This window comes from Meriones unguiculatus, chromosome 4 (genome assembly GCF_030254825.1).
Source record: "Meriones unguiculatus strain TT.TT164.6M chromosome 4, Bangor_MerUng_6.1, whole genome shotgun sequence".
NCBI lineage: Eukaryota > Metazoa > Chordata > Mammalia > Rodentia > Muridae > Meriones > Meriones unguiculatus.
In genome coordinates, this window is record NC_083352.1 from 81,719,774 (window position 1) to 81,743,270 (window position 23,497).

General features: G+C 47.3%; 1 protein-coding gene across 2 annotated transcripts in view; it reads right to left on the reverse strand.

The window, feature by feature from the left end:
* The window catches only part of LOC110560874 (S-adenosyl-L-methionine-dependent tRNA 4-demethylwyosine synthase TYW1), an 80,895-nt gene that overhangs the window by 7,742 nt on the left and 49,656 nt on the right, over positions 1–23,497 (reverse strand). For both annotated transcript variants that reach the window (XM_021657016.2, XM_060382255.1), the window contains exon 14: positions 7,737–7,847. In XM_021657016.2, coding sequence (XP_021512691.1) covers positions 7,737–7,847 — 111 coding nt within the window. The remainder of the gene's footprint in view (positions 1–7,736; positions 7,848–23,497) is intronic.

Genomic DNA, 23,497 nt, shown 5'->3' on the forward strand with positions numbered 1-23,497 from the left:
ACATGGCCGCACACTGCAGAGGACGGCTCACTGCACGTGGCCGCTCACTGCAGAGGACGGCTCACTGAACATGGCTGCTCACTGCACGTGGCCGCTCACTGAACATGGCCGCTCACTGCACGTGGCCGCTCACTGCACGTGGCCGCTCACTGCACGTGGCCGCTCACTGCACATGGCCGCTCACTGCAGATGGCTGTTCACAGGTGCTGTGGACACTGCACCCAGATGCCCTTCGGAGGGCTAACCACCCACAGTTCCATTTCCTTGGAACAAATGGGGAAATGGCCTGTGTTTGCTCAGGGATCTGGAGAATTCATTAGTCTGAGCTCGGGTGGATTTTAGAAAGTGGTGGCACAGTTCAAGACACCATCAGGAATATCAAGCTGGGGAAAAGCTACTAGCAGGAATATACGAAAACAAGGAAGAGCATGTCAGGCTTCAGTGCAGCCAATGACATTCCAGTTATGAAACTGTGTGGAAAAGCTATCTCAAAGGAACTCCTTATTAATATTTAAAAGTGGTCCGAAGCACAGAGATCACAGACAAGACCTTATGTTCATAACTATGACTGAGAGAGAAATTTTAATATTTTATTACTCAGCAATAACAAATCATGAGATGCTAGAGGGGACTTACTGTAAAGGTGGACTGTATGCCAAATTTCATTTAAACCTTCTGTGTTTGTCTCATGTAGCCCAGGCTGGCCTCCATTTCACTTGCAGCCAACGGTGGCCTTAGACTCCTCCCCCTCCGGCTCTCCCACCCACATGCTAGTTTACAGGCATGGAGCAGCAGTACTGGGGTACTGGGGAAGGCAGAACTTCCTGGGTGCTAGGAAAGCAGCACCCCAGCAGAGCACTAGCTGGCTACCCTCAGGCAACCAGGACCCAACTGTTAAACAGGGTCAAGCATTCATTTCAGCCTACCTGGATTTATGACCGCCTCCAAGACAGACCCTGAGGTGTGCCTGTGAAGGCCTTACTGTAAAGGTTTACCATGCCATGGGCTGAGGACCCAAACTAAATAAAAAGAAAAAGAAAGGCCACCAAGATGGCTCAGAAGGTGAAAGTGCTTTGTCACCATGCCTGATGACCCAAGTTTCGTCCCTAAGTCAAAAGTGGTGGGAGAAAACTGATTCCCAAAAAAACTTGTCCTTACTGTCGGAACAGGGTCCAAGAATGGAGTCGTGTGAGGGGAATTCTGAGTGCTCATGAGAAAAACGCCGAGAAAGCAAGAGTCTGTGACCTTAGTTTCTGCTAAAACACAGAACTGTTCTTGTACTGTGCCCCTCCCAGTGTAGCAGATTGGAGTGTGTTCACTTCAGAGGATTCATTACAACTGGCTAGGGATATTTGTTTATATGCATCTTTGTAAAAACATGTTTCTGCCACGTGTGGCTAGAACTCGTGAGGACTTTATTCAGGTGACCTTTCTTAACCTTCAGTATAAACTGATGCTTTCAACAAAGCTGGCTATTGCATGCAGCTTGTTTTTTGTTTGTTTGTTTTTCCTGAGACAGGGTTTTTCTGTGTAGCCTTGGCTGTCCTGGACTCAATTTGTAGACCAGGCTGGCCTTGAGCTCACACAGATCCAGAGACTCGCCAGCCACTGCTGGGATTAAAGGCATGTGCCACTATGCCTGGCCCTGCATGCAATTTTAATCCAACTCATTTGGGGGCTCCCTTTTCCCACAGGAAACATACTTCCAGATGAGTTCCACACTCGCTATCACATATGCACACATACACACACACACACACACACACACACACACACACACTATGTAATTTTTAATTATTTAAAAAAGGTTGCATATGGTGACATACATCTTTAATTCCAGTACTCCAAAGATAGAAACAGCTCTGTGAGTTTAGAGCTAGCCTAGTCTATACAGTGTGTTCCAGGCCAGCCAGGGCTACAGAGCAAAGGTCCAGCCAGGTGTGAATGGGCAGCCCTGCCCTCCCACTACCATGTTTTCCCCTCGAAGCCAGACTACAGGTTATCTCCAAAGACCATAAGCACTCCCCCCCCAAAAAAAAAGAAAATTCCTGCCTTCCTGTAAGTGGCCCCTAGGAAAAACAACTGATACAGCAACACCACAGGCCCGAGTGACTGGCAGTCCCCTGACCCTGACCCTGTGTGGGGGCAGTGAGGGGAAGACTCTGGGTGTGCTCAGTTTGAGCCCTGTGAACAGTTTTAGTGCTAACAGGGGTTGACTTTTTTAAAGTTGTTTCGTTTTGTTTTTCCACTTGACAACAAGCGACTACCAGGCACTTCCTGGGCTCCGCAGAGAACACGAACACAGACCTCCTTACAAACCTGCTCCCCGACTCAAGTTTCCAGCGCAGCCCGTGTTTGTAACTCAAGCACATTTCTAACAACAAGCAGGCAGATAATGAGGGTGGGAGTCTCCGGCTCACAAATGAAGGCCCCATTCAAGCCTAATGAGGCTAAAATGCATGCTAATTTACAAGGAATATAAAAGAAAAAAATATTTTACCAGACTAGCAATGAAAGAAAAGAGGAAATCGATGTAACGAAGAGATAGCATCTACTGACTAAATTTCTATGAGTGGCCTAATGGAAAGCAGTCTAAACATTTACCCAATCCAGGCACAGATTAGCCCATTGAATTCTCAAACAAACCTCGTGAATGATTATTAATTTAAGGCAGGTGGGGCAGTGGACGCCTAAATCCCAGCACTTGGCAGGCGGAAGCGGGAGACGGAGACTCCAGACCAGCCTGGACTACAGGGCCAGACATCTGCCTCTGTCTATAAAAGCTCCTGTCGTTCTAACCGTGGGACACATAATTCCATTTGAAAGGCTGCACTGATTCATGCCAAGTGTGCGTTGATACGTGTTTCAAAACATGAGCAAGATGGGCTCCGCAGGTAAGGGCGCTTCCCGCCAAGGCTGACCAGCTGAGCTGGGTCCCTGGAACTCATAGGCGGAAGGTGAAAGCTGACTCCCACAAGTCGTTGACTGACCTCTGCAAGCACCCATGGTTAGGATGGAGACGCTCACAAATGTACATATGTGCATCTTTTTTAAATGAATGAAAGTTTTAAATTTTGAAAACCAAACCTGGGATTCACGCCCTGATCAGCCTCATAAGTAAAAAAAAAAAAAAAAAAAAACTGAAAACGAAAACACAAAGAAGGTAGGAAAAGCAAGACAAACCTTCTTAATCTGGTTCAGTCAATAAAACAAGACGAAATACTAAAAGTATCCGAATAGGGACCATGTTTGAAACCCATCCAAAAAACATGTATGTTTCTACTATCTTCAGTATGTATGTATAAATGTATGTATGCACGTATGTATTCGTTCACTGTGTGTGCATGGGTGGAAGTCAGAGGACAGCTTGCTGGAGGGGCTCTCTCCATCTACACAAGGTTTAGGCTTAGGTCCTCAGGCTTGGTGGCTGGCTGTTGCCCCTGGCCCTTATTTTTGTTTTTGCTTTTTTTGAGCCATGGTCTAGGCCTCCCTACAGTCACAGTAGCTGAGGATGACCTTGAACTGCAGATCCTCCAGGTGCTGGGATTACAGTGTGCGCTATCACACCCAGCATGCTTCTTCCTTAGAATCCTAGAAATGATTCAGCTCAGCTGAAACTCCGGTGACAGGCAGGGACAGCACTGGGTGTGCAGGGCACGTACCCTGGGGCCCAATTTGGGGGCCTATACATGAGCCTCAAGTACTACTAAGTTTGTACCCCCCAAACACACACAAGGCTCAAAGGAAGACTTCTTTTAGTCATGACTCAAGGCTTCTCCGTGCTCATCTCAGCCCACAGATAAGCATTCCTTTGATACAAAACAAAGCCCTGCAGTGAAAAGCTCTGTGCTCTACCCTTTAGGCTGGGGTCCCTCAAGAACCAACGGTTCTAAAAGATGATAACATATGATACACACAACCTCTTGTCCTCAGACCCTGAGGGTTCCATTCACAGACCTGGCGTATCAGTTATGCTCACTAAAGTGTTTCATCTAGTAGATTAAACACACTTCACTTCTGGGAAGGGATGGTATCTTAGCCTATCATACTGGTTTTCAACAAGAGTTTCAGAGACCCTCCTCCTCCCTTTCTCCTTCTTAATGTCTCCTTAGGCAACACTGATTTTCTTCCCAAGATTTTATTTTTAATTATATAGATGTGTGACCATGTATACCTGAGTGTAATGCCTACAGATGCTAAAAGAGGGTGTCAGGTCCCTGCAGCTGGAACTAAAAGTAAGCTGTCAGCTGGCTGTGGTGGCGCATGCCTGTGATCCCAACACTCAGGGAGGCAGAGACAGGAGGATCTCTGTGGGTTTGAGGCCAGCCTGGTCTACGAAGACAGTTCGGGACAGCCAAGGCTACACAGAGAAACCATGTCTTTGAAAAACGGAAGGAGGGAGGGAGGGAGGGAGGGAGGGAGGGAGGGAGGGAGGGAGGGAGGAGAGAGAGGAAGAGAAAGGAGAGAAAGAGTGAGAAAAAGAAAGAAAAGAGAGAGAGAGAGAGAGAGAGAGAGAGAGAGAGAGAGAGAGAAAAGAGAGGAAGAAGGAAGAAGGAAAAGAAGTGAGCGGCCAGATGTGTGCTGGGAACTGGCCCCAGGTCCTCCGCAAGAACAATGTACACACTGAGCCATGTCTCCAGCCTCTTCCACTGTTTCTGTTTTCATTTTGGTTTTTTTACACTGAGTATCACCCTGTAGCCCAGGCTGGCCTCAAACTCTGCCTCAGCCTCCCAGGCGCTTAGCATTACAGGCACGAAGCCACCACCACAGCAAAGATATGGCCTTTCAGACATTAATTCTTTGAATCCTACAGAACAGGAAAGCTTACCGTCTCATTTGCTGACTTATTTTTAGTTAGTTGCTGTTTGCTCCCTTAAAATGCTGGGCACAGAACCCAGGGCTCGGCGATCTCAGGCAAGCACTCTGCCACTAAGCTAGGCCTTCAGTCCTGTTTCAGTTTCCGAGTTTCAAGAGACAGGATGTGATGGTGCACACTTGTAACCCCATCGCAGAGGCAGCTGAGGCAGGGGGCTAGTAAACCAAGTAAACCTGGGCTACAGAATGAGTTCAAAGCCAGCCTGGACAGATTAGTAAAACCTTGCTTCAAAATGAGAAGTGAGAGAAGAGCTGGGAGACAGCTCAGGGGTGTGACGCTCTAACTGACCTGTTTGTCTTTGGGGAAGCCATGTTCACCATGGGCAACCTGTCCCTTGCAGAATCCCAGGGAGAACCCAGGTTCCCCACAGAGACAGCCGGGGGACCACGCCTGCTGACACACCATTCGAAAGAGCCAGCATGTGGAATCAGCTGGTGTCTGTTATCAGATGAACAGTTAAGGATAATGTGGTACAAGAGGCTGGTGGCTCAGAGGGTAAAGGCAATTGGCACCAAGTTGGACAATCTGAATTTGATCCTAGAGTCTGTACAGTGGAAGGAGAGAACTGACTTGTCCTCTGCCCTCTGCGTGCACACAGATCTCCGCTCTTGCTAGGCCATACATTTCTCTAAGATTTTTAAATGATCGAACCTCTCAAGGCAGCTCATTTTCCTTTTATGGACTTCAATACCACATCCACCCGTCCAGTCCTCTCCAGCAGTTTTCCCCTTGAGTGCTTTAGTGAGGGCTGGTACAAGCCGTGCCGGCAAAACTGTTAGTGTGGGGATAGAAGAACAAAGCGGGAAGTGGTGTGAAAGAACCCATGAGCTTGTGACACAGCTTTCTCCATTTCCAAGTCACGTGAACAGGCGCCAAACACACAAAAAAACCCGGTGGGGAAATTCTCTAACAAAGTCGCCATCTTTTTTCAGAAAATAGCGATTACTACCACCAGTAAATTGCTGCCACTAGTACCCCCCTGGCACACGGCTGCATCCCCAGTACTTGGGCAGTGGAAGCAAAGGGATCAAGGGTTCAAGTTCATCTCTGCTGCATAGATTAATGCCTACAGAAGACCCTGTCAAAAAGACATTTATAATAATTTGCCTTCTTTTTCCAAACTGTAAAATGTTCACTATAGGAAACATGACTTCAAAAGAAAAGGTGAAAGGAAAAAGAGTTAAAGGAAAGGGAAAGGGAAGGAAGAAAGGGGGAGAAGAGGTGGCCATGATCCGGCCAAGCACAATAAAAACAGATTTTACTGCCATATAATTTGTGGCAACATTTTTAATAGCTAAACCATAAATTAAAATGCCACTAATCTCTGCTGTTGGCGCGCTCTCCCTGAACTGGGATATATATTTCCAGACAGTTTGTATTTGTGCGTCATTAAAACTTCTGCCAAGAGAAACCTTTTGAATTTAAGAGCAATTTCAAAATCAGAGTGTCTCTGGCCTGACCAGAGAGAAAACGATAATGGCTCAGAGAGCAGGAGCCCGGGCTGTCCACCTTCCGCCCTCCTGCGGAGCACCTAGCTCCAAGGCCGTGAAATGCTGCCACTTCCCCTCTGGAGACTCAGGGAATATTCAGCTTCAAAACTCCACACCGAAGAGCCAAGAGCTGGCTCTCAAAGCTGGGGATTTTCTCCTACCATTCGGCCATCTTGTGGGGGCTCTTTGGGCCCCGGAAAGCTTCTCCATGCTCCACTGCACAGGGAGGGTTCCAAACGGTCACTTCCAGCCCTGCCCTAACCCCCACACTGAGGCCTTCATGAATCCTTAAAAAGTAGCCTGCATTTAGTACTGCGACAAAGAACTCAGAAAATGGCTCTCCCAATCTGCCCCTGGTTTTCTCACTTCAGTGGACCATTCTCACCTTTCACATCGGTCATCAGTTAACCACAGACTTTGGGGCAAAGTGTGCGTGTGTCTGCGTGTGTCTGCGTGTGTATCTCTGTGTGTATGTGTGTGTGTATGTGTGTGTGTGCTTGTTTCCCTTTTCTTTTTTCTTTCTTTCTGAGACAATGTCTTCAGTAGCCCGGGCTTACCTCAAACTCATTCTATAGTCAAGGATGAGTTTGAACTTGTGATCCCGGGATTATATGCCTACGACACCATGCATAGCCACTGGTACTTTTTTTTTTCATTTCTGTTTATTGGAGGGGTGGTCAGTCCCTGCTTTCCACCTTGCTTAAGAAAAGGGTCTCATTGTTCTTCTGTGTGTATACCAGGCTAGCGGGCTCACAGGTCTGGGCTACACGGTTCCAGGCTAGCCCGAAAAAGCCTTGAAAGACCTCACAGCAAGAGTCTACTCACTCCAGCGCTACCCTCCCAGCTGAGTGTGGCTACACAGAACCGTTCGCCCTGTGCTGTCTACCTCCTACTTTATCTGAAATGTCAGTGCAAAGCGAAAATGTTGTGTGTGGCAGTGATACACTGTAAAAATAAATCAATGAAATGGTTTTACAGTCCCACGATTAAACTTATTTCCTAATCTCAAAAAAAAAAAAAGGATTTAAAAATTGTATATGTGTGTACAGTGTCCTCAAAAGTCAAAAGGGAGCACTGGACCCCCTGAGCTGGAATAGCAGATGGTTGTAAGATGTCCATAACTGGGAACTGGCTCGGGTCCTCTGGGAGAGCAGCCAGGGCCCTTCAACACTGAGCCATCTCTCCAGGCCCAGAGCAGAAGCTTTTGAAGACCACAGCTCATCTTTGCTGCTGCTGTCACTGCGCCCAGGACACAGCCAGCTTCTCGGTGAATCTGTGAACCAAATACCCAGGCATTCTGGAAGCCTCCCCAGCCCTCAGCCAGCCAGCCCTCGGCTACAGCGTGCCCACCACCAGGCAGCAGAACTCACCTTGACCTCGATGAAGTCGGGGCTCCCCAAGGACACCAGCTTAGCGTAGGCCTGGAGCTCATCCACGTTCCAGCACTTCACCAGGGTCAGCCTGTAGACTGTGCGCTGTTGCTGAAACAGACGGAAAACAGCTTGGCTTTGACCTGAGCAGAAGTTGCAGACTCACCCAAGAGCACTGGCCAACACCCGAGTCCCCAGCTCGGCGGAAGCCCCATGGACGTCTACAAGGTCACAGACTGCTCAGCCAGCTCGGCTGGTAGAGCCCAAGTGTATATGGGTGTGTCTGTGTGCTTGAGCAGTGATGTGTATATGGCTGTGTCTGTGTGTGGGTCTCTGTGGATGCACTCACTGCCTTCTGAGGCCAGAAGAGGGTCTTGACCCCCGGCCTGCAGCCTGGGTGCTGAGAATGGAACCCGGGGCCTCTGAAGAGCAGCAAGCACTCTCACCCACCAAGCAGTCTGTCTCTCCAGCCCCTGAAGTTACAGTTTGCAGACAGTGGAAGATATCGGTGATGAAAAGACTCATACACCTTACAGACAGCACACGCTTCCCCACACCCTCACCCAACCGCCAGCATCTAGGGCAGGTTAGTCAGCAAACACCTGCCTAACACGCACAAACTGAACTGGCATTACTGCGCGCACAGGGTCTAGCGAGATGATTCACTGAGTAAAGGCGCTTGCCGCCAACCCTCACTACCTGAGTTCCACTCTGGGCCCCACATGGTGCTGGGTGAGAACCAGTTCCTGCAAGTTGTCTCCTTACCCCCCACCACACACACACACACACACACACACACACACACACACACTAAAGAAACAAAGAAGTAGAATGATTACTAAGTAAAATAAGTTCCCAGCGGTGCTGCCACTGGTCACACTGCTCCTTTACAGAACCCCTCTCCCAGGCTGACGTAAGAAACCGTAACTAAAGCCACTGTGGGCCGGAGAGCTGGCTCAGCAGTTGGGAGCTGCTCTTCCGGAGGACCCGGGCTTAGTTCCCAGCACCTGCATCAGGCAGCTCACAGCCACCTGTGACTCCAGGGCATCTGAAGCGGTCTCCTGGTCTCCATAGTCACCTGCATAGAAGTGTGTGCACACACTTAAAAAAAAAAAACTTTTTCGGTCACAAAAAAAAAAAAAAAACATTAAAATAAAAGGAAGATTATGGGAGAGGAGGAGGGAAGACGGTGATGGAGGCATTATATACATATACAAAACTTTCAAAATGACTTAGTATTAAGTAAATTGATACATACTAATAAAAACTTAAAAAGTAAACAATAAGCTGATTAAATCATATTAGGTGATGGAAAATTGACTCAAATAACCTTTTCGAACCCAGACAACAATCAAATCATGCGGACTGTGAATAGCATGAATTATCATTCTTTTCTTTCCAGCTTTCTTGTCATTTATAATCTTTGGCATTTCTTGTTGCCAGGAAAGTCATGCTCGTGGGTAATCACCAACATCTACCACAAAACCCTAACTGGTGCAGGTTTTCTCAAAAAGCATTAAGTTCATAAAGACTGTGAAAGACACAACCGAGACTCCACTCCACATGGGTAAAATTCAACAATATCCTGGAAACCCTCAGAACACCATTACTGACAGCTTAAAATCAAAATCAAAGGCTGAGATTTTGCCCCTTAGGGAGGCCAGACTTGGGTAGCACAGGAGACAATGTGCGGCAAGTTCCCAGGAGCCCTAGTGAGCAGGACTCGAAATAATCAAGAGAAAAGAAAGAACCCCAAGCTCCCTACTTCTATGTTTGGGGAAAAAGGAAAGGCATAATTCATAAAAAGAAAAACACACTAAAGAGGTTTCTGTTTGTTTGTGTTTTAAGGCAAGTCTCCTGTAGCCCAGGCTCGGACAAGCATGACCTTGAACTTCTGCCTGCTTCCTGGGTGCTGGGATGAAAGGCCATGCAGGTGCTACAGCACCCTGCACACTTGAGATCTCTCAGGGAGCAAGCTCAGAGATGTACAGTAAAGAACATTTGTCAGGCACATCAAAAGCATTTCATTCCTATCTACCTAGTTCTTTAGAAAGGCATTTTACCAGGCAAGAAGAGACAGAAAATTTCTAACTTCCGTTTAAAGAGTTATCAGGCTTCCAACACCAAATTGGAGAGATGCTTGGCAGTTAGGGGCACATTCTGCTCTTGCAGAGACCCAAGTTCAATTCCCAACACCTATGCTCAACAGCTCAGAATCACCAGAAATTCCAGTCCCCAGGAATCTGATGCCCTCATCTGGCCTCCATGGTATCTGCACTCTCACAAACATTTTAAAAATGAAAGGGATATTCTCAGTTAGACTCACAGAAGGATGTATACCCTGTTGTTTTAAAAGTTTTCCTGAAAACTATGATCAAATCAAGGAAGCCAGAATAAAAATGACTGAAGTGCACACAAAAGCAGTAAACTGTAAGTAATATAATTGGATTCTTGGAAAGCTACCAACTTAAAAAAAAAAAAAAATCAGATGCAAAGAAAGTGGCCAATTACCAAACAAAACTCAGCAGCTTTCCCGGCCTAACAGAGCAGCGGGTTAAAATAAACTCCATAATGCCCATGCTTCCTTCGTATGTTCAATTTCTATCTTTGTGAAATAAGGGACCTGAGCAGGCTTAGCAATATTAACCCAGTAAGCCCAGAGCTTAGAGGGGCCATCACAGGAATGCAGCAAGTTAAAGCCTGGGCTACGCGCAAATAGCAGGCCAGCCTGGGCTATACAATGAGTGCTGGGCTAGCTGGGCTACACAGTGCAACCTGTTTCCAAACAAACAAAAAAGTAGCTTTTATTTGGTTACTTGGTTGTTTGTTTTAGCACTGAGCACTTAATCCCGTAGCACTCAGAACTAAGCCTGCCAGAAATAAACCCTGCCAGGCACCAGGGCTCTGTCTAGACACCTCTATTAAAACACCCATGATAGGGCTGCGGTGGCTCGGTGTGTGATGGTGCGTGGGATACAAGCACGAGAAGGTAAGTTCAGATCCCTAGAACTCAAATCAAAAGCCAGGCACGGCTGCACATGCCTGTGCCCTGGCGCTGAGGGCTTGTGGGGTGGGCAGAGATGGGAGGCCGCTGGGTCGCTGGCTGCCGGCCTCACTCCAGATCAGTGTGAGAACCTGTCACAAGGCAGTAAGGTGGAGAGTGGCACAGCAGGACACCTGATGTTCCCTCCCCCCGGCCTCCACACACAGCATGGCACTTGCACCCATCCCCACACACTCACAAAAACACACCATGCATACATACATCATACACTTACACACCAAAATTAAACCAAGTCAGCCCTGACGGAGGACTGGTTCCACTCCCGCAGAGACCATTTTCAGGAAAGAAGAGGATATTCCATTTAAACATCTCCATTAAAAACAACAGTTCGTTTATGAAATTACATGCAAGAGAATAAATTTCTTGAAAAACAACAATTTTTTGAGAGACCTAAACAAAACGCTGCCTCCACGGAAGGCAGGAGAGATTTATAAACTGAGATTAACTCCCGGAGGGGCGAACAAGTCCTTTGAACAAGTAACCGGAGACACTGAACAAGAGAGAGGAGAGCAACATTCGTCGTGCTAGCTGTGTGCCAGATGCTGTTACAAGCGTTTTGTGTCTTTCCAAGATTCTAGTATCTGTCTGAATTTCAGAAGGGATCTTACCAGATCCCTGTGACTACTGTCTTCACTTGACAAACATGACACCCGCCCAGGGTGGGTGAGGAAACTGCCAAAGCCACAAAGCAGCAAGGAGGCGATCAATCCACCCCATGACCCGGCAACAGGAACCCTAGCAACTGGGCTCGCATGCACGCTTGCTGTCTCCGTGTCTGTCTGCCGGTACCTGTCTGTCTCCGACTCTACGTGCTAAACTTTGTAGAATGGAGACAAAATACACAATGAAGTATGACTGAGGACGTGACTCCGTGGCTAGAGTGCTTGCCTTCCCTAAGGTGGGCCCGCTGTCGGTCCCCAGCACCACACAAAGCAGGCGTGGTGGCATGTGCCCGCCACCCCAGCGCTGGGAGATGGAGGCAGGAGAGTGAGTTCAAGGTCATCCTGAGATACATAGCAAGTCTCAGGCAAGCCTGCACTACATGAGACCCTGACTCGAATGTGGGGGCCCTGGGAGTGGCTCCGTGGGTCAGAGTGTTCGCTGTCTAACAGAGGACCTGAGTTCTGTGCCTCACTCCAAGCTGAACTCACACGCACAGAGACACACATAATAAACATCTTTTGACTACACTCTTATTCCCTACCGACAGTCCACTGTAATAGCTATAATCAAGCCCACATCTACACAGTCCACTTCAGCTGTACGGTGTCAACTGCTGCTATCCAGCAGCCACGGTGGTTTTCAGCCAGCGGCCAATCCGCAAGCCTGGGCTACTCTGTTCTAACTCTGAAACTTCTTTCCAGAGGGTGACAGAAGAGGGTGACGGCCTGAGAAACCTCATGGAGTCCTCAAGTGGGGGTGCTACTGACACCTAGTGGACAGAGGCCCGAACTGCTGCTGAGCTCAGTACACTCACAACCCACCCCCAACACACACACACTCCATGTCACATTAGTCAATGAAAAGGCCAATGGAGCGAAAGCCAAGCAGTCCTGTTAGAGCAGGTCACCTTGTGTCCATTAATGAAGTCTTGAGTAGTCTTGGCCATTTGCTTAGCATTTACGTTTAAGATCCAACTATCTCCTCTCAGAAATATACAACGCCTTTGTGAACTTAAAAATAAAAACCTACTCATGTGAGTGTGTGTGTGTCGATGCATGCACACGCCACAGTAAGCTGCAGAGGTCAGAGAACAACGTACAGGGACTGAACTCAGGCTGTCGGGTCCTTCACCCACTGAACCACCCCACTGGCCCGCAGGCTGTGCTGTGCTGTGCTCTCTGCTCTGCTATGCTCTGTGCTCTGCTCTCTGCTATGCTCTATGCTCTACGCTATGCTCAGACAGGCTCTGGTGTGGTCCAAGCTGGCTTCTAACTCCCCATCTGGCTAAGCATCATCTTGACCTAATCACTACCTAGAGCTCTGGATCACAGGTATGCCCTGGCATACCCAGCAAAGCCATTACCAATTGCCAAAAGTGAGTGCTGCTGCTGAAGTCTGAGCTGGAGGGTGCTTGGGCTTCTTCCTGGAGATGCCGTGTAGAGCTGGTGCTGGTCCTTCCTGGGACTCACTGCTGAGTCAACCAGGAGACCATCTGGGCCTGGAACGCTCTTTGGGCAGGTTTTTAAATTATAAAACCCGAAGGCTTGAGCGATGGGCTCGGCGGTTCGGAGAGCCTGTGGAGGCCTGCTGGGAACAGGGCTTCTAGGCAGCAAATGTCTGCAAGGCTGAGGTGCAAGGCCATTTTTGCTGGCTACCGGCGAGGTCTCCAGAACCAAAGAGAGTGCACACTCTTCTTAAAACTGAAGGTGGTTATTCCCGAGATGAAACTGAATTCTACTTAGGCAAGAGATGTGCTTATGTGTATAAAGCAGAAAACAATACAGTGACTCCCGAGGCAAACCAAAGCAAACCAGAGTGATCTGGGGAAAGTCACTCAGGCCCATGGAAACAGTGGCATGGTTCCTGCCAAATTCCGAAGCAGCCTTCCTGCGAAGCCACTGGACACAGAATCCATGTGATGCTGTATCCTTCCGGGATTTAAACTAATGAAAAATAAAAAAATAATAAAATATAAAATAAAATAAAAAAGCACTCCCTGCTTTTGCAGAGGACCCAGCAGGCAGAATATAACCTGTAACTCCAGCTCTAGGGGGTCTGCTGCCCTCTTCTGGACTCTGAGGGTACTGCACCCCCATGTAAATGCACACACACATACACAGAAAATTAAAATAGGCTGGTTGTGGCAGTGCATGTCTTTAATCCCAGCACTTGGAAGGAAGAGGCAGGTGGATCTCTGCATTTAAGGCCAATCTGGTCTACATAGTGAGTTCTAGGCCAACCCGGACCACAGAGTGAGACTTTGTCTCAATAAGTAAATAAATAATAAAATCAAATTATTTACAGCCCTGTTATAGTTTGCCTTCTGTTGCTATGATAAAACTCTATGACCAAAGCAACCTGAGGGGAGGTGGGGTTACTTGGCTCGAGGGTTACAGTCCATCATAGAAGGAAACCAGGGCAAGAACGCGAGGCAGGAACTGAGGCAGCAATCAGGGAGGCATGCTGCCCAGTGGCTTGCTCAGCCGGCTTTCCAATACGCCCCAGGGCCTGGTGGTGCCATCCACCGTGTGCTGGTCCCATCCCCAGCACTTCAGTATTTGAGAGAATGGCCCGCAGGCTTGCCTACCACCCAATCTAATAAGACCGTTTTCTCAGTTCAGGCTCCCTCTTGCCAGGCGACGCTCGTGTCAAGTTGGTAAAAATCTAATCAGTACACACTCGGGGCCTCCCAATTAATTTTTGTTTTAATTTGTTTCTAGCTTTGTTACCTAAGAGTTTGTACATTTCATCTAATGGCACAAAGTCATTCAAAACATCTTATTTTTCTTTATTTTCTGAGTAGTGCATGATATATGTGTGAGCATGTTTGTGAGCATGCATGCCGCAGGATATGTGAGCATGCATATCCTGCATGCATATCCTGCAGGATATGTGAGCATGCATGCCGCAGGATATGTGTGGAGGTTCAGAGAACGATCCAGATTGTCTGCCTTCACCTCCTACCTTGTTTGAGATGGGATTTCCTGGGTTGCTCGATGCTGACTAACCCAGGCTAGCTGACCCATCTCGACACTGGAGCACTGATGCTGAAGATGCACACTGTTGAGTCTTCCTTTAGGAGAGTTCTAGGGATTAGCACTCAGAGCCTCAGGCTTGTGCATGCCAAGCACCTGGCCCACGGAGCCATCTCCCCAGTCCTCGTTTGATTTTTCGACATCTCAAGATAGCCAGTGTGATTGTTCGAGCGAAAACGAGCCCCACAGGCTCATGTGTCTGAAGGCTTGCTCCTAACTTGCTGGAACTGTTTGGGGAAGGATTAGGAGGTGTGGCCTTGTTGGAGGGGGTGGGGGGAGCTCTGAGGTCTCGAAGGCCCAGCCTCTTGTTCTCTGCCTCCAACTTGCAGAGCAGATGTGAGCTCTCAGCTGCGGCTCCAGCACATGCCTACAGTCACGCTCCCTGCCGTGGTGGTCATGATCTCACCCCCTGAAGCTGTAAGCAGGTCTCCAATTAAATTTTTATAAGTTGCCTTGGCCACGGTGTCTCTTGGCCTCAAAAGAACAGTGACACTCCTTCTTGCATAAGGCGCGTCTGCCCGATCTCGTTTCACTGACTGATCTTGCAGTGTCACAGGCCTTTTGTTACGAGCCAGCCGTGGCTTTTAGAATCATCTCTATTCTGCGGATGTTCTTCTGTTTCATTAACTTCTTTATTCCCTCCCAAGTGCTTACTCTGTGGGTAAACTGCAGTTCATTTCTAACTTCTTAATATGTATTGATCTCTAGTCTTTCTTTACTAAAATAGAAACTTTGTCTCTGAAAAAAAAAACATTTATTCCTTGTCAAGGGGAAGAAAGCTCTGGACTGATGACCCACAGTGCGTTCCGTGTGGCTGAATCATCTATCTTGAAGAATATTGTCTGTGGGGCTGAAAAGATGGCTCAGCGGGGAGAGTACCCACTCCAGGGCAACCAGGTCTGATTCCCTACGTCCACAAGGCAGCTCACTACCTCCAGCTCCAGGGAATCTGGCGTTCTTTTCTGGCCTCCATGGGTACCAGAAAATAGTGTGTAGATATACACTCAGGCAAAAGACCCAGACACATGAAAAATAGTAAAATATTTTTTTAAAGGGAAAAGAAACAGAATACTGCCTCCATCTTCCCAACTTTGGTATGGAGTCCCAGGTAGGTTTGCCCATGTGATCCGCAAAGATGGAAGAGGTGGCAACCGAAGCCCGTCACGAGAAGACGTGAGTTAAACAGAGCAGGAAACAGCTAGAGATGGATGTTTGTTCACTTATTTTGAGCCAACATCTCATGTTGCTCACCTCGGTTAATGCCAGCTTGACATAATCCAGAACAAGGGGGACAGGCCTCTGAGCATGTGCTTGAGGGACGATCTTAACTATATTAACTGAGGTGGGAAGGGCAAATCCTCACTGTGAGGCGAGAAGGACCATCCCGGCTGGGATCCTGGGATACATGAATGCAGAGAGATGGTGGGGCAGCAGCCTGCATTCGGTGCTCTGTTTGAGACTTTGGATGCCATGTGGCCGGCTGCTTCAAGCGCTGGCTGCCTTGACTTCCCTGTCGTCCCCCAGCTGCACCGTGCCTTGAACTGTGAGCTAGAATAAGCCCTTTCCCTATAAGTCACTTTTGTTGGGTAAAGGCACTTACCAAAGAATCATGCAACTTAAATTCTATCCACAGAACCCAGATGTGGTGGCTCACATCTGTAATCACAGTGTTCCCCCTGGGAGAAGGAGGCAGAAAAAGGAGAATCGGCTGAGGGCTCAGGGGTCAGCTATCCTGAGTAGACTGCTCACTGGCAGAAACAAGAGACACTTCTCAAAGAGGAAGAGCATACACTACAAAGAGCTGTCCTCTGACCTCAGCACATGCACCATGGCTTGTGCATGCATATGCAAACATACACACACACACACACACACACACACACACACACATACACACACACACACACATACACACACAGAGTAAGCAAATAAATGTAAACAGGAGCACAGACACTGGCGGGGGGCGGGACTCAAAGGGTGAGATGGAGAGGAAACTCAGAAATTTTAGTAGCAATGTCGAGAGTTACACACAGAAAAGTTGACTAAGTGACCAGGGAGCCAGCGTAGCAAACGAAAGGCACTTGATGCCAGCTTAACAACCTGAGTTCGATCCCCCAGACACACACAGTGGATGGAGAGAGTAATACAAAACTCTGCTGCCATGAATGGAACAGCAGAGGAGAGAACAGCACACACGGGAAGCCGGGGAGGTGACGGCAGAGCATTCTGGGATGACTACCATCAGTCCACAGATGGACACGGGACGGCGGAGTACTTGCACAACAGTTTCCTAAAGCTGAGCAAAGGAGGGGAAGCGGAGTGCTGCTGTAACCGTTTCTGGAGGTTGGAGGTGGCACTCAGCTGCTCCGGAGCCCGGGGAGAGCTGGTGCTTAGGAGACCACTGTAATGCTCTTACCGAAGACAAGGCTGATAGGAAACTGCAGTCCAGGTCATTTGAGCACCCCTAACTAAACTGAAATGACCCCCCAAAAAAAGAGCATAAACCCAGGAGGGACTTCTTAGGAAGAGGGTTTAGTGGGAGGGGAGAAGGGAGGAATGGGGGAGTATGAGTATATTAGATGCATGTGAGATGGGAAGGGATAAACTTTTAAATTGTTTTTTGTTTGTTTGGGGGATTGTTTGAGACAGAATTTCTCTGTGTAGCCCTGGAACTTCCACTGTAGACCAGGCTGGCCTCCAACTCACAGAGATCCACCTGCCTCCACCTCCCAAGTGCTGGGATGAAAGGAATGAGCCACCCAAAACTCCCTCTTCTGGCCACCAAGGACAACTGCATAACAGAGACACAACACATAAATAAAAATAAATCTTTTCAAAAACAGAAGAAAATATAGTTCAACATCTCTCTGGAACACACAAACAGCTTTTAAATATTAATACACAAAATAGCCCAAAACCACAAAATAGATACACAGACCAGCCCAGGCTCATTTCAGTGATAGATCATGGCTTGGTATTTGAAAATCAGTGTCATTTACCATATTAGCAGAAGAACAGGACAGAATCTTCTCAAGAGGATGAGAAGAAGCCTGTGAGCTCAACAGTTACTCATAATTTTAAAAATCCCAGGGCCCTGGAAACAAGGGGAGCTTTCTCCAGACTAATGAGTACTTGTGAAAAGTCAACAGCAAAATTTAACGGTGAGACAGTAAATGTTCCTCCTGAATCCAGAAGACAATGGGGAGTCGGGGCTGGGGCTTCCCTCCAAAGTGTGTCACCTACCAAAGCTGCTTTATACAGGCTGGCCAGAGGGCTCCACGGGGCCAAGTGCTTGCCACCGACCTCACAACCTGGGCCTGACACCTGGTACCCACGTGGCGGAAGGAGAGAACCAATGCCTGCAAGTTGTCCTTCTCAACAAGTGTGCTGCTTCTCACACACTATGGCATGCATGACTCAGTGCGCACACACTCACACACTCACAAATACACACACACTCACACACACTCATATACACACATACACTCACACACACACTCACAAGATCTCGTTTTAAACATACCACATGATTTGAAAAACAAAGACTTAATCATTTTAGAAGAGTCCGTGATCCAAGGTAAGTATCCAAAAATCTAATTCCTACATATCTATAATAATTTTTAAAAGTTAAAAACTTATCATTTTACCAATGGCATCGAACACTATTTGCAAATAAATCTGACAAAGCACATGAATGACCTCAGTTTCTCATGAATGAGAAACTGTTAAAATATTATTAAAAAAAAATTAAAAGATCCACGCAGTTGGAAGGCTAAAGAAGGAAGATCTCAAATTCAAGCATGGCCTGGGCTACAGGGTGAATTCAAGGCCAGTCTGGACTACAGGGAACCCTGTCTCAAAAACAAAACAAACAAACAAAAACAACAACAACAAAAAAACCCACCTACAAATGTAAGTCAATACTCTAATGCAAGGATCAAAAGTTCTGGCCAAAGGCTGAACGGGTCCTCTACTTGTTCTCCTACGGCCTTGAACTAAAAATGGATTTTCTGTCTGAACAATTACAGTCTGTCTTGTAACTGAGAACAGAAACCGTGAAGTCCAATTAAGTACAGTGTACCACCACCTAAACAGATGTCAAGGCATGTGCCCTTCAGCAGGGCTCTGCCTGGACACTGCGCTCGTTCTTCACTATCACAGGCCTTCGAAGATGTGAATTGACAAAGCTGTGTTTTCTTCCTTCCTGCAGCATCATCTGCACACAATCCCTTCACTGTGCCTTTGGGCGTGTGGTGCTGACATGCACATGCGTGTCAGTGGTTAGGTGGGTGGGTGGGTACGTTCGTCTTTGAGCTCAGCTCAGCTTGTACGTAGCTCCCCTGTACTCCTTCCTCATCTTCCCATCTCTGCCTCCCAAGTGACAGTTATTCATCTGCACCAACTCTTCTGTTAGCCCTCGACAGAAACGAGGATGCAGTCTCTCCCTAAACTCAGCACACACAGCACTACTGCAACCCAGAACAGTTTACCTTTGTGGCGATTTTAAAAATCTGTTTGAGACAGTCTCATTATTTAACCTTAGCTGGTCCGGAACACACACCGTAGACCAGGAAATCATAGAGGTCCAACTTTGTCTCTTGCAGGTGTATTTTTTGAATAAGATGAAGCTGAACGTTACACAGAACCGGCTGAGGCAAATCTAGTCTATGAAGAGCAGCATCTGAATGTTTGGATCACAGAGTGTGCTGGCACAAACAGAGCACTGAAACAAAACAGCGCACACATCTGGGTGGACATATGTGCAGATGAGTGCAGGTACCCAAGGAGGCCAGAAGAGGGCACTGGATCCCCTGGGGCTGTAGCTGCACGTGGTGTGAGCGCCCAGAGCCTGCTGGCCATCTTTCCAGCCCCAACAGTCAAGTTTTTAAGCCTTTAGGTGTTATATACATAAATATTCATGGATTAAATCATATTATTCCTGCTCTGTGATTTAAAATATTCCAGAACCAGGGAGATGGTTCAGGGAGTAAAAATGCTTCCTAAGCCTGAGCACCTGAGTTACAGCCCTGGAACCACATGACGGAGAGAGAGAACGGACTCTTACAAGTTGTCATCTGCTTTCCAGATGCATGTTTTGGCATGCCCACACCCACACATACCTGCACAGAGAGATAAATTAACGGATGTTTAAAAAATCTTTTTAATAAGATAAAATATTCCACTGTCTAAAGTGAGGATGTTAATCAAGCAAGAACTCTCACTATTGACAGGCATCAGGGCAAAGGCTGGGGCTCTATGTTAAGGTATCCTGTGCTCTCTCCAGCATTTCATGTAGCCATAATAAAATGCTGAAAGCTATACAGTTATGTGTTGGAATTCTGTTCCTTCTAATTAGGCTGCACATTCCAGATGAGGTTATTACAGCCCAGGCCTACAGATCTTAATTCCAGTGATTTATCTTGACAGTTGCAATTCAAGACAGACTAGTTGAGGTGGTGTCAAAACAAGATAAAACGGTCTCCTAAAATATGTCAGCAGCTTACTAGTAATCAAAGGATTGTAAATTGAAGCAGTAATGAGGTACCATTTTGGATTATCAAATTGGCACGGGTTGTGTCTTTTAAATAGCAATACTCAACGCTTCCTAGACAGGCACACTCATTCCCTCATGGTGGGACTGTGACAAAGCTCAGGCACTTCGGAAAGTAACATGCGACGTGACTAAGGAATCTAGAAAATATCGAACTCTGTTGATCTGGCAGTTACATTTCTACAAATTTAGCCTATGGGAATGATAAAGCCCGAAGACGGAACTATTCGGTGGCACCCATCTATCATGCTGAGATATCAGAGTCCCAAGATGGTCAACACCAAGCATGAGCCCACTGATCTACAGTGTGGCCGATCAGCCAACACCTGTAGTGATATTTCAGGCAGTATCTGTGAACCCCAGCATGGCTGAGTGCAGGGCCTGGTGTAGACAGGTAGGCTAGTTGTCCTATAGCTGTGATAAAATATCCTGACAAAAGCAGCCTACGGAAGGAGGGTTTATCCTGGCTCACAGTTCGAGGATACACAGTCCACCATGGTGGGAAGTCAAGGCAGCAGGAGATGGCCACACTGTGCCCACAGGCAAACAGGAGAGAGCAATACATGCTCATATGCATTCTCAGCGGTTTCCTCCTTTCTGTGCACTTCAGACCAGGCCCACCTATCAGAGGGTCCTCCCATCTCAATTAACCTAATCCAGAGAATCCCTCCTAAGGCTGTCTCCTACATCCTGCCAAATTAGCATTCAATAGGAGCCATCACAGTGGGATCCTTAAAAAGGGAGGGTGAGTTAAGGTTGAGTGAGTTTGTTTTCCCACCAAAACCTTAGCAAAACCCAATCTAGAGGAATGTTCAAGGACAGGAGAGGATTTTCATACTGAATTTGTAGTAGCTGTAGTAGCAATGAGTGTGGGCACATATGACTGAAGATCACTGCCACAAAGGTAACAGAGCAGGTCCCGGGGCACAGAGCACTATATGGAGGTCAGAGAACAGTGTCACCAGAATCAATAAGGGACGCTCACGGCACAGCCCCACCCAGATGCGCAACAGCTCCCATCGCTTATACTTCTAGCTGAGGATATGGACAAAAAGCAAATCTCCTGGCGGTATTCCCAGAGAACAGCCCATCCATCATTCCTGCAATAAACTCAAGGACAGAAGCAGCAGACCCAGGGCTCATGGAGCACAGAGTGTGGGAAAGACACTTACCACAAGTATCAAGGTCTCCCCAAACTGACCATAACAGGGTCCGTTTGACAAGAATGCCAGTTGACTGGTCAGCACACATGATCAAGCCAATAAACTCAGTAGCAGAAGTCTTACTTTCCAGAAGGACTATCTGGGCCAACTCCGAACTCTAGAGCTCCAGATAGTAAGAAAACACTGCCCTTACCGGGATTTGATTGTTTAAATGCAAAATTTTGGTTCAGGAATGTTTAGATTCTTTAACTTAAATCAGTTAATCTCCATGTGCTTAAGCCTGGATCTCAAACACAAAACAGACTGATTAAAGGTGACTTAGTCCTTGAATCAAGTTTACTGAATTTCCTCTCTGAAACATTTATTAGTGAGGTGTTCCTGTGGGGACAGGACTGTTCCCCGCATCTGGTGTTTTAAAGTAAAATCGGAAATGACAGCAAACTGAACCATTGAGATGAAGGACAGGCCAGCGGGATGGCTCGGCAGTCAAACACATTTGCCAAATGAGCACAGAGACCTCTGGCCTCTACATGTGTCCCGTGGCACTCAGCTACAAACACACACAATATTGATTAGTTAATTAATTAGTTAATAAGGAAATAAAAATTTAAAAGAGGGGGCTGGAATGATAGCTCAGTTAAAAGCACAGACTGCTGGGGCAGAGGACCCAAGTTCAGTTTCCAGCACCCACATCAGGTGGCTCACAACCATATGTAATTCCAGCCAAGGGATATAACGCCCCCTTCTGGCCTCTTCAGGCATTGCACCCACACATGCATACACAAGTTAAAACTAATACTTATAAGGACGACTCGGTCCTTGAAGTAAGCCTGTATAAAGTTTATTAGTGAGCGGTGCCTGTGGAGATAGACCGGGGAACCTGGCTTTTCAAGAGAAATCGGAAATGACAGCAAGTCGAGACTCTGAGAGGAAAGGCACAGAGCACCACCACACGCTGTCACGCCTCCGACCCTGCCTTTCATCCAGATCTCTCTCCTAAGGGGCAGTCCTTACTAAACAACATGGAGAACATACTGGCCAAAGGATGCTACACTGAGCCACTCTGCTGAAATAGAAGTGAAAAGAAGGAAGGAGGGAGGAGATATTAAATATCACTGACTAAAACACACAGTGAGATGGCCTCATGACCAGGAGCTGGACTTAGTGTCTGCTGGTAAACACATGGGGACAAAAAATTAACCCTGACTCAAGATGTGCACACACACCAGAATTCTAGATGACGAGCCAACATATTTCTACAAGGACTTAACTGTGGTGACAGACTTAGAAAGCTTTGAGAAGTAAATGAACCCATACATGGTGGCTCATGCCTGTGATTCCTGTACCTGGCTAAGAGGAGGACCAGGAGTTCAGGCCATACATCTGGAAATCCAGCCTGAAGCAAACAAACAAGCAACTAAATAAATAAAATGGAGCCAGGGCATGGCTATGTAAAAAATAAGATAAAATTACTTGTAGAACAAGAGACTTTTTAAAAAAAAGTTAGGACTGCTGGATGGCTCAGCAGTAGAACCTTTAAGTGTAACCCCCCAGTGACGGGCTAGGAGATTATTTATGGTTGGCACTTGCCTAGAATCTCCCAGTGAAGCGGACAGGGGTGTGTCTCAGAAGTAGAATGTTCACCTGACGTGCACAAAGCCCTGAGTTCCAGCCTCAGAACAAAAATCAATAAATAAATAAGATAAATACACACTCACACAAAGAGGTATACAGCATGATCCAACTGTATCTTCAAGAACTGAAATGTTATTCACGTAACTTGAATAGTTAACCAGCACAACAAACACAAAAAACTTCTAAGTCAAGAGCAGGTGGAGATTTCATGGACTAGAGTTCTTGGAGATTATGAGCTGGCACTTCAGAACAATCAGGTGGTCTCCTGTCAGCCTCCATTGTATCCTCAGTCCTGCCATCCCCAGAGAATGGCAAACAAAGCAAGTCCTGCTTCAGCCCTGGTGGAAAGGGAGGCTAAGGAGGCTCCAGAGGTTGTGATCCTATGAGGGGCAGAGCTGCAGCTCCGGCAACACAGGAAGGGAGCAGCCATGCTTGCCTGGCAAGCACAGCGCTCCCGGCCTCCATCCTCAGCACAAACTCCAAGACAGCTCTTGTGAAACTGAACGTTTCTGACTGGTCCCAGGTACAACCCAATTTTCCCCGCTGTGTGGCTGGATTTAGGAACAGAACAAATAGCTGGATATAAATGGTATTTATTCCAGCCAAGTGCCTCAAGGACTAATGGAGTAATTCTCTCACTCCTCTGAAGG